The 12,413-nt window shown below is 41.3% G+C and overlaps 1 protein-coding gene across 1 annotated transcript in view; it reads right to left on the reverse strand.

Moving 5' to 3' along the window:
- The window catches only part of RYR3 (ryanodine receptor 3), a 563,044-nt gene that overhangs the window by 308,414 nt on the left and 242,217 nt on the right, over nucleotides 1-12,413 (reverse strand). The window contains 2 exon segments of the mRNA XM_060146948.1: nucleotides 2,347-2,425; nucleotides 4,729-4,803. Coding sequence (XP_060002931.1) covers nucleotides 2,347-2,425; nucleotides 4,729-4,803 — 154 coding nt within the window.

Here is a 12,413-nt window from a genome sequence, read left to right on the forward strand (position 1 = left end):
CTTAATCTGTCAGCAGAATTCACACCACGTCTGATTTTAGGAATTTAGAAAAAAAAGTGCTAGAAAGAGTAATATTCTCTGCTGCTATTTCCCTCTTTTTATTGGAGGCTCTAATAATTAAAAAAAAAATAGGTTTCCTGAACACACGACTAGAAAGTGGTTATTTCTCAAATTTCTTCCCAATTCTCAAAAAGTCTGAAGTCATTTTACTGGTATAAATAGAATGACCATATACGACTTTTCCGGTTATGTGCTCTAAGACTGACAGCTGGTTTATATTTAGAGATCAACTTACGCTCAGAATGTGTGGCACTCCACTCATTTTGTAATTTTCAGCAAAGGTGGACAACACCTTAGAGGAAATTATATTTTAAGAATAACACTCTAGCTGAAAACAAAGCAACCTCAAATCAAATTCAAATATAATCTGATTTCAGGAAGAAAAAAAAAAAACCCTAAAGAGGCAGGCTCACTCTTCTGCTCTGTACAAAAAGGAGGAGAGGGAGGGGCTCTCGTCAGGCGTCTGGATGTGACTGTGCACGACGCAGAAACTGCAAATGCACATGGGTTAAACCCTAGGTTTTTTTTTTTCTAGATATCTGTAAAATCAGACAATCTGGATCATCCCCTTATGAACGGACATAGTTTCAGCAAGACCATATGGACTTTGTCCTTGTTTGACTACCCAACAATGGAACTCTCTTCCTATTTGGGGGAAAATGTCATGATATTAAAGACTGAGACTTTGAGACTCTTCCTGCAGTGTGACCTAGGCTGTTTGCTCTTCCCTTGCCTTTGTTTCTGCCCATTTTCTAAGGCTGGGGCTCAGCTTCAGAGCAGGTCTACACAATATCCTTCCAGTAAACTCTCATTCTGCTTGCGTTAATGGAATTAGTTTCTGCTGTTTGCAACCAAGAATCCTGATTGGTCCATAAGCCCAACCTCTAAATAGAGCAGAAATTATGTATGTAATGCCCTTGGCAGATAGATTGCCCATGAATATTTCCAGCCACAGGGAACATCCTCCTTCCCGAGGCCAGCTGTTCCTCTACTGGATACTTGCAGATATTACAAAATGGTTTCCTTTTTTGAGACGAAATGGGCCTCTTTTCAACTTCTATCCATTGCTTCACTGGTCTTTGGAATAACCCACAGCAAGTCAGCCCCTTCTTTGATACTATAACTAGAAATATTTGTTGACAATTATCTTAGCCCTCTGTTCTTCATTTCTGGTGTCCAGAGAGAACCTGCATCTTCCTGGTCACCACCTTTCTTAGGATCCATCACTTGACTGTCATTATTTTCGACTGAACTAAAAAAAAAAAACAACAGCCAGTGTTCCCCAAACTATATGATGGTATATGAGGTATAGCACTGGCGGTAGAGGGCAATTAAACAACATTGAATCATATAGTGAGAAATTTCTTTTATTACTTTTAAGCCTTCTGATTCTATCAGAAAGTTTTCACTTTGGAGCTTGTATATCATGAACACTTTTCTAATATTTGCCAACACCTCTTCAATTATTTAGTGACATGGTTTTCTTTACTCTATATTTATTTTTAAGGCAAGCAATACCAGTTTTCTACTTATACCAATGATTTTAGTTTAGTCTTATTATAAGTACAAAAGTAAGTAAATGTAAAGAAAAATATAAATAATAATAAAAGTGATGTACAGGAATGGCAAACACCGCGATGGTGGATGCCATTGACTAACATTTGGGAAACACTGCTTTAAAAATAGCTGGTTCACTGCAGAATAAAATGGGACTACTCTTTTTAAAGATTTTTTTTTTAATGTGGACCATTTTAAAAATCTTTACCGAATTTGTTACCATATTGCTTCTGTTTTATGTTTTGGTTTTTTGGCCACGAGGCATATGGGATCTTAGCTCCCCAACCAGGGATCAAACTGTACCCCCTGCACTGGAAGTCGAGGTCTTAACAACTGGACTGCCAGGGAAGTCCCAGAACTACTTTTCTGATCTCAACACTATACTTCATTATGTAAACACTTATTATGCTATCTTTGTTTTTTAGCGATTATTCATTACCATTGGTTTCTTTCAGGAATAACTTCTCTACTTACTTTTGGTTCCTAACCCTAAAAATTGTTTTTCTTTGAGACTCTGGCAGACTGTGGTTAAAACATTATGCTTGCCCTCATTCTTAGTTCCTATGTTTTCATTACACATTCTTTTTTTAAATTCTCCAAAGTTTTATCAGACCAGGTTGATATTGACCAGTTTGGTTTGGAATCCCAAATGAGTAGCATTCAGTACCCTTCTCAAAAGCCCTTAGCCCAAGACCCCACTGAGCAGCAGACCTAGGTATGTTGACTTACCTGTGGCATGTTCCCGTAGACCTACATCAAAGGCAAGTTTATCTGTCTGGGATCTTGATGTAGTCAAACATGTTAGATACTGTGGAACAAGAGTAGATGCTAGTGAAGTCATACTCTTCTGTCAAATCTTGGCATCTCACCACTAGTTGGCTTCCAGTTGTCAATTTCAACATTGAGCTACTATGAAAAGGGCCTGTTTATCTTGTTCATTGCTACAGTGCTTCTGGGACATATTTTTGTAAAATATTTAAAACCTCAAAGATGTTCTTATCTGATGACCCAGTGATTTAACTCATAGGACTATGAGGAATAAGTTTTGAAATAGAAAAAGTTTGAAATATTAAATATGCTTTTGTTCAAAGATACTCTGAGAAACTTTTAAACTGGGAACAATATAAACAGAACATAAATGGCCAACAATAATGGAAAGGTTGATAAACTTTGGTACTTTATTTTATGGAATATTATGTTACCATGAAGCCTATTTTTCAAGAGTGTGTAACAATATGGAATATACACAAAATAGTGTACTTATATAGTTGCCACGTATGCAAAACTTAAATGCCTAGCACCCAGGCTAAAGGGAATTACACCAAATTGATAACAAGTTGTCTTCGGACAGTGGGAGTGACCGCAACGATGCCCCCATTTCTATTTATTTTCTGTTTTTCAAATTTTCTATGAGCTTTAGAACTTCTCAATTAATGCCTATGTTTTTTTTTCTGATGATAAAAATACATGTGCATGTAAAAGTTAAAAATTATTTTTAAAAATAACTTAATAAAGGAAAAAAGTACACAGCCTGTTCCCTGCCTCCTTTTATTGACAGGCACAGTGGGTGGTCTTAGAATTAGACTGGGAGGCGGATATGCACTTGGCACAAACTTGCTGAGTTATACTTCTAGTTCACTGCAACAGGAAAATGGAGAATCACTGTATTATACAGTCATCTTCACAGGCTGCATGCTCAATGCTGCTCCTAAAAGGAACTGGCCAGGATAGAGTTCATGTTAACCATGAGGGGTATTTCTTGGGAGTGAGGGGCAACCAACCTAAGGATGAATAATGTAAACCTTCCTCTCTCTAGCACAATGCTAGCCTGAGTTTTCAAAGCCAGAAGTGTGCTTTTTGAGCTTTTGTTTATTCTATTTAGGTAGAAAAAGAGAGGTATTAGGGTTTTATTTACCCTATGGATAAGCACCAGATTCTTAAAGATGAATGATCACCTCTCAATTCTAGAGAGTGTCAGGGTGCAAAAGTTTCCCCACTCTCTGTCCCCATCTCCTGCTCAGATAACCTTCGATTTGGTCACTTTTGTTATTTTTCCTTTGGCACGAGGGATTATCACAGACGAATGTTCAGGCTGAAAAGGTCAACTTCTTACCAGTGCTCAGGAAAAAAAAAAATGCTGCAATAAATAAATTATTGAAGAGGCAGCTGCTGCTCTCGCTGCCAATTTGATAGTTCAAGCTTTGAGACAAACTTTGCAGCTGCTGCAGGTATGAAATGTGTGAAAATAAAGTCTTGAATTCATGTCACAGTTTTCCACTAGGGCTAGAGAAAGAAATCTTCCTTATACTGATAGCAAGGGAGAATGATACATGTAGGAACTGGGGGCAAAGGTTATTAGAGTTGGTACATATTATACTTGATTGAGATCATGATATTCCTCTTAACACTCCCTGCAAAAGAACTGCAGTATCTGTGTTTAACAAATTATATTTATTTAAAACTTGAAAAAATTTTCAAGTTATAGTGAGTAATCGCCATTTCAGTTAATTCTGGTTCTAGATCCCTGAATAGATCAAAGCCTGACCTGCTTCCTGTGACTGCTTTGCTCATTGTCTGTCTCCCACCTCTGGATTAACATAATACCTTCAAATTCTTCCAGGACTGAAGGCACCAGATACCATCCTATTTCCTTTAGCTAGTAAAAGAGGAGAAATTTCACAAAAAATCCATTTGATTGCTTTTTCTCCTACACTGGTTATGCTCGTATACGTCATATGTGCAAGTCATCAGTTATTCCACGGTTTATTTGATCATCCGTTCAACAGATATTTACTGAGCATCTAGTATATCCAGGCACTGCACTCGGTCCAGGTAGGTTTAGTTAAATAAATTTAAAACAAGACACGGTCCTTCTCTGGAGTGGGGAGGAAGGTGGTCAGACATTAAACAAACACAAATATATAAGTGTTCAGTGAGGTAAGTTCCAGGAAGGAAACGCTAAGACAGTAATGTGCTATAGTTACTTCCATTTCAAATGATCCCCGCTGATTTCTTAACCTGATCTAGACACTTGCTAGTTTCCTGCCCTTTCTTCCCTCCTCATCTTTCCCCTCCTCCTTGAATGGTGAAAGCGGATCCAGAGATGCTTACCATTCCGCTGAAGGAGTGCCGCAGGAGAATCGCGTGGCCGTACAGCAGGGTCCTGTGACCACCCCCTTGTGCAGCCTGTGGGGAAGGAGGGCAAGAAATGTCAGCACCGGCCAGGCACGGCCTCTCTGACGGCAAAGCAGCACAAGAATTCTTGGAAGACAGACTACAAAGAAAAGACCCATGGAGAAGCTCCCAAGGAATTCATTCTAGAAGCGAGTGGCCAGCCTACAGGCGAGGGGTGGGGGTGTGGGGGTGGGGGGCGGGGCGGAGACTGGTGACCACAGCCATGCAACATCCCTGGGAGAGCGTGTGTGGGGCTTCTTCTTGAAAACAGCCCCTGCCCGGGATCAGCGGAAACCCAGAGCCGTTCTACTAGAGAAGCACGTAAATCAGATCGTTACTGCTTACCTTCCTTTGAAACTTCTCAGAAGCATTCAGAGTGAGAGAGAGAAACACATGTGATGTAACTACAGCCTAGCGACAAAAAGGCAGCTTGGGGGCAGGCATATGGTCACAGTCTGTGCCTTGTGGTCTTTCCTCTTCAAGGCACTTTTGCCTCCTGCCCACTCACTTAAATGGGTCCTATGTACCCACATTGCAGCAACGAGAGATGGCTCTGAAGTCCAGGGCTTTAAAAGGGCAACCAGTGATGCGAGAATAGATCCTCTAGTTAAGGGTCCGTCTAGGTGCCCTTTCTGTGTCCCACCAGGCAGCTCCACTCTGGCTGTTCACTCAATGGCAGCCCAAGCAGCGGGAGAGGCCCAAGAGGAAGAGACAGCCCAACGTAAAGCCACTGGTGTCTGCTTCTTACTTTTCCCCTTATCTGATTGGCACCCCGTGATCTGAACTGAATAGCACATGATAGGAGACAAGGCTATCATGTTTCCAGTTATAGGTGAAAAGGTAACATGGAAAACTGAAATCTACAGAAAATTCTAGAATGTTTTGGCATCAACATTTTCAACCTTTTACCCAAATCTCTCCCTGTCATGTTAACCTGCCCTCAGAGACAAGTCACATTTTTTTGATCACACACCCCTTTTAGGAAGAAATATTTGCGCATAGACCACCATCCCCAAATGTGGACAAAAAGAGAGTTCAAAGCCTGAGATTAAAGTGAATCACAAACAGAAATTCTAACATTTTCCTTCCATATGCCAAGGGCACCTCTTATGCATCATGTATTAGAGCTACACAGCAGCAAGCCCAAGGGCTGGTTCGAGGGTCTGCTTCTCTCCTGTGTCGACCCCTCACCAGGGCCACGGGTGATGAAGGGGAAGCTGGTGGTGGAGAGAAGGCAGAGGTCTAGATGGTAAGGCCTGAAGTAATTCTATTTCAACTCTATTTGGATTAACAGAATCACCCTGTCAAAGAGATGATATTTCATGTCATACAAGGAGCCTAAAGAAAAGGAAAAAGATAAATGTGGTATCATGTTAAAAAAAAAAAAAAAGCCGGTAACTATATATAAATGTGGCTGTGCTTTTTTTCCCACAGCTATAGAGATATTTAAACGCTCTCTAGACCTTAATACTACGGAAGGATTAAATGTTCTTCACAATATTTCTGAATTTCTTGAAACCATCTGAACTAACTTTAGTTGCTGTATTTACGAATGTGTCAACAGCCTACATTAAAATCAGTCACACTAAAGAATTTTCATTATCTTGTCAGGCTCACTGACAGTTGTAATATTACAAGTTAATTAATAGCTCACGATGGCTTATGTTGTGGGTTTATGCTCCCAGACTAGTCCTGTGCCTCAAACTGAACTACTCACTAAACTATACTTCCCATTGTTAACCATGGGTCACACCTTCCTCCAATTCTTCTTTGTTCCTGTCAACTCTGTGAGTAATCGTAGGTAAAGAGTCAGGAGTTGCTGACCCCCAAAGTGGCACTAAGGGTCCTGTGCTATCCTTCTCTGGCAATGCTGGAAACATCTCCTGGCTCTCATGTCCTCAATTATGATGCCAACAGAAAAGCAGAGTGACTTAACTACCCCTCTGGGATTGAAGGGAACGACCCATGCCAACTCTTCCCTCCACTAAGATCTCAGATGCGTGTGCACATCAGCTTGTTAATACACAGGCTGCTGGACCCCACTCCACAGTGTCTGCTTTACTAGGCTCGGGGTGGAACCTGAGAACTTGCATTTCTAATAAGTTCCAGGGAAAATGACATTGATTATGCTGCCGGTCCAGAAACCACATTTTGAGGACCAGTGCTTTAAGGAATGATGGAGCTTCCGTGCCAGAAGGGTAACGGAGCTTTTTCTGCAGAAGCTTTTTTTTTTTTTTTTGCGGTACGCGGGCCTCTCACTGTTGTGGCCTCTCCCGTTGCGGAGCACAGGCTCCGGACGCGCAGGCTCAGCGGCCATGGCTCACGGGCCCAGCCGCCCTGCGGCATGTGGGATCTTCCCGGACCGGGGCACGAACCCGCGTCCCCTGCATCGGCAGGCGGACTCTCAACCACCGCGCCACCAGGGAAGCCCTCTGCAGAAGCTTTGATAATCGTCATCCTGGTGAGAGCTATCATTGGCACACACCATGCCACAGGTGCTTTACATCCATCATAGTTCATCCTCCTAACTTTTCAAGGTAGGAATCATTTCATCCACTTGGAACGTGAGGAATTTGAAACTCAGAGAGGAAAGGATCTTGCCACAAGTCACACAGCTGGATGTGGTGGTGATGGTGGTGGGAACTGAACTCAAAGTTAATTCCAAAACCTGACTCATTTCACTGTACTTTTTACAATATATTCATTTGCCTACTGTGTACAAAACCAGGGTACACAGCACCAGGAAGAATAGGATAGAAAGATACTTCCTCAGCTCCTTAATGAAGGTTAATTGATACCGTTGGAATTAAATGAGCTCTAACCACATGGCAGGCACATAACTACACTAAGTGCTGTACGGGAATCATCTCATTCTATCTCTTAATTAGTGCTGCGAAGTAACCATGGAATTACCTCCATTTTATGGAAGCACCAACTGAGGCTGCAAGAAGTAACGTAAGTTGCTCAAAGTTATACAGGTTCCAAGGGCAAAGCTGGGATTTAACAAAGACAAGGGATTTAACCATATCCTCTATTGTCCCCCTCTCTGTATCTGGCAGGAGACAAGGCTTGCGTATAAAAAACCATGTTACAAATAGAAATGACATCCCTGTTCAAAGAGGTGAAGACAAACAGCATTGGAATAGACAGGAGGGTAACGAGGGTGTTAAGGAATTGCTTTATCAAAAAGGTAGACAGTAACATTCTAGTAGGACTGTTGATGTGTAACGATAATTTAAAAAAAAAAAAAGAGGAACCCATATAGGCAAAGCTCTGGAGGTGGGAGTATGAAGTACACATGGGGACTGGTGGACGATTCACTGGTTAGCGTTGGGTTTGATGAAAGGGAACAGCTGGAAATGAGTTAGGACACAGGCACAGGCCTGTCAGATTAGGGAGGGCCACATCTGACCGTTCCACAGCTAATGGGACACTGGTAGAGGTTGTTTTTTTTTTTAATCATGTAAATGTTTTGTTTTCTTTTTCTTTTTTTTTTTTAACCTCTTTATTGGAGTATAATTGCTTTACAATGGTGTGTTAGTTTCTGCTTTATAACAAAGTGAATCAGCTATACATACACATATATCCCCATATCTCCTCCCTCTTGCGTCTCCCTCCCTCCCACCCTCCCTATCCCACCCCTCCAGGCGGTCACAAAGCACCGAGCTGATCTCCCTGTGCTATGTGGAGAATGTCACAATCAAAACTGTCCCTTAGGAAGGTAACCCTGACTACAGAATGGTAAAAGAACTGAAGGCATCAAACCCTAAGGATAGAAAAGATCATTCTCTCATTCAGTTTCCAGGACAACCTCAGGAGAGGAGGTAGACCAAAAACCTTGGAGTCATCCTTTACTCCATCCTCCCTCTCTCACTCCACAGTCCATCCAAAGCACCTTCGGTGCCACCTTCAAAATGTATTCTCTATCCGACTATTCAGTGTCCCACTGCTACCAGTCTGGTCCAACCTACTGGCCTGTCTCACCCTGACTATAACACCTCCTAACTGTGCTCCCTGCTGCACCTGCCCCGTTTATAGTCTGAGCTAACACAGCAGTCAGAGCCATCTGTTTAAGACTGTCTATCACCTCACGTTAATTGTCTTGCTCAGAACCCTCCCAATGGCTTCCTTTCACACTTAGAAATATGGACGTCCTCACCATGGTTTCTAAGGCCCTGCATCAGGAATTGGCAAATTTTCCCTATAAAAGACCAGACAGTAAATAATTGGGGCTTTGCAGGACACATATGTTATGTAGTCTTCTTTTTTAAACAACTTTTTCAAAAATTAAAAGCCATTTTTACCTAGAGGGCTGTACATACACAAGCATAGGCTGGATTTGGCCTGCTGTTGCGATCCCTGCCCTACTCGATCTGGTTCCCTCCACCTATCTGACCTCATCACCTGCCAGCAGGAGGGTCTCCACCACTCCCTCTGCTCCAGCCCCATGGCCCTGCCTCTACTCTTCAGACAAGCAATCTCCTACTACAGGGCCTTTGCACATATGCTTCCCTCTGCCCGGAATGCTCTTCCTTCAATATTCTCATGGCTCATTTCCATCCTTATTCATCTCTGTGTTCAGATATCTTATTAGAGAAGTCTTCTCTGATCATCTCTTCTAAAAGAACAATCCCCCTTACTTGATCACATTTTTTCTGCTTTATTATTTCTCATGGCATTTGTTAGCTGATATGTTGTTTTTGACATGTATCTCCCCTCCCTCCCTCCCCCTAGGACATAAGCTCCATGAGTCTTTGGTGTGTTCTCTGCCACATCAACATCACTTTTACCAGGGCCTGACAAACACGAGGCACTCATTTTCATATTTCGTCTTCCTATTTCCCGAACAAATGAATAATAATTGGATGAGACAGTCCTTTTGTCTGCCTTATACAAATGGAAAAAGAGAAGCTTTCCTATGGTCAGCTCGTAAGCAGCGAGCTTGGATTTCAACTTGGGTCTAACGACAGATGCTACCAACTCTTTTCACTATTTGATGCTAATTCTAGATAACATTCCAGGAGGTGATATGCTACATAGAAGACTTCACGGGTCTGTTCCCAAGCGGGATCCAGACCTCAAGACTGTGAGACTTTATTGGGATGGCAGTCCTGTCCCTGCTGGGAGTGACCTTGGCTATCATCATTGGCAGAATGAGGATAGATGGTACCACCTCGTGGGATGGGAGTGCAGCAGGGGGTGAAGCCAGCAAAAGCACCCTGATGCCATGTCCTGAGGAAAAATGTTCCACTAGATCATTAATTCAATCATCTCGTCTGTAATTTCAAAAGTGATTCTGTCACTGACATTTCTTTAGGAGGTTCCCAGAGGACACTGTCACCCAGTAAGATAATCCCAATATGGCAACAAAGGAGAGGGGAACTCTGCTTCTCTCCAGCCATACATAAATGTTTCAAGACTGTCAGATCTCTAAGCCACCTCTTTTATAATCTGGAACCCCAGGTTCCACTTTGGGGGTCCCAGGATCTGGAAAGACTCCTTGTGGATCTAACATAAGCTGTGAAAGCTTAGGGGGCTACCTTCCTGGAGGGCTTGCAGGGCACGACATCACTTCCTGGGTGTGGATGTGTGTACTTTCATTTTCTTTTCCTCCCCCACTCCCCTCCCTTCCACTCTTTCAGGCTATCAGAGAAAGAAAGGAGCCTTGCTAGAAGGTCACAGAGCAATGTTTCCTCCAACACGCTGGAGACCCTTTACATCGCCCAGGAGGTTTCCTTTGACACAAGCGACAACTAATAACAATGCTGCCATACAGGTAAAAAAACAGTAACACTTAATAGCAGAAGCAAAAACAAGTAACCTAGTATTTTCAGTTAGAAAACGTAACGGAAGTTTCTATTCATAATTGCTACAAGATATTAAAAATTTTAGGAATTTACCTAAATGTTGAGCTAAACCTTCAAAATGAAACCACAAACTTTTGCTCTATAAAACAAAATTTGATTTGGCGAAATGGAAATGTGTACTTTGTTACAGAATGAAAATACTAGTATTTGTTAATGCTTATTCTCCTAAATTTAACTTACAGACTTAATGTACTTTTTTTTTTTTTTTTGCGGTACGCGGGCTTCTCACTGTTGTGGCCTCTCCTATTGCGGAGCACAGGCTCCAGACGCGCAGGCTCAGCGGCCATGGCTCACGGGCCCAGCCGCTCCGCGGCATGTGGGATCCTCCCGGACCGGGGCACGAACCCGTGTTCCCTGCATCGGCAGGCGGACTCTCAACCACTGCGCCACCAGGGAAGCCCTTAATGTACTTTTAATGAAAATTCCAGTAGGGTATTTAGGCATTCAACAAGATCACTATACAGTTAATGCAGTTAATCTGCATTTAATCTGCAGTTAATCTGCAAGCATAAACATTAAGAAATTTATTCTGAAAAGGAACCAAGTTTCAGAAAATGTTACAAAGCAAAATTCATTCATTCATTCTGGTAATGGTTCAAAAGAAGAATGTAGCACAATACAGTCCATAAACAAATCTGAAATGCAGCATATGATAAAGCAGATTCTTAGTACAATGCGGGGAAGGCAGGATTATTAAGCAAATGTCTCTTTGTTTGATACGTGGAGAGCAAAATAGAAAAGTATTCCGTAAGATCTACAGGAAATATAAAAGATAGATTATGGATGGGTAACAGAGTTAAATAATTTATTTTAAAATTAAACTGTAAGACAACTAGCATGTAATAAATAGTCCACATTCTTTTACAGAGCTAATACTTATCTATGCTCTGAAGCAACAGATAAATTCAAAGGAAATAAAAAGACAGGATTTTACCAAGATTTCTCAACTTCAGAACAATGGAAACGTCGACATTTAACAGACTACAGGAATTCTTTGTATCACTTTGACGAAAGGATTAACATCTCATTGAAATGTAAGAAAAAAAATCATCAAATAAAGAAATGGGCAAAGGATATGAATAAATGATTCATATCAGGAATAAAATTAAAACATATGGCAGAGATTTTATCTCTTCTAGTAATGAAAGGAATGACAAAGCAACTTTGATGTATCATGTTTCATCAACTCAATTTTCAAAAATGGGGAAAAAGCCTTAATGCCATCAGAGTCGCAATTTAGCTGGTGCTACCCTGTACGGTGGCACTGAATACAACACTTTTGAAAAGCAAGATGGTAGTATATAAAAAGAGCCATAAAGGAGTCAGTAAACTTTGCTGTAGTAATCCTACTTCTCGGAGTAATTCAAAAAAAGCAAAACGTTTGCACACTGTTGTGAAAAGAGCATCAAAATGGGGCAAACAAAAAACCCAGAAAGGACTTGACTATCCAAAAGAAAAATATTGTCTAGTAAAACATGGGGCTTCTTCAGGATGTTCTACCCTGCAACCATGAAAGGAGACAATTTACAGAGGCTACTGGAAACACAGAAAATGGTTATGATAGACCATTGTGAAAATGGCAGAATGCAAAATGCCTTCTACTATTTTTTATATATATATATATATATATATATGAAAGAATGATAAGGAAACCTATAAAAATGAAATAGCCATTTGGGTGGTTGCAGAACCACTGGACTTTCCTTTTCCAAATTTTTCTTTAGCACTACTACCACGTGATCATTTCAGTAAAAC

This window comes from Lagenorhynchus albirostris, chromosome 1 (assembly GCF_949774975.1).
Source record: "Lagenorhynchus albirostris chromosome 1, mLagAlb1.1, whole genome shotgun sequence".
NCBI lineage: Eukaryota > Metazoa > Chordata > Mammalia > Artiodactyla > Delphinidae > Lagenorhynchus > Lagenorhynchus albirostris.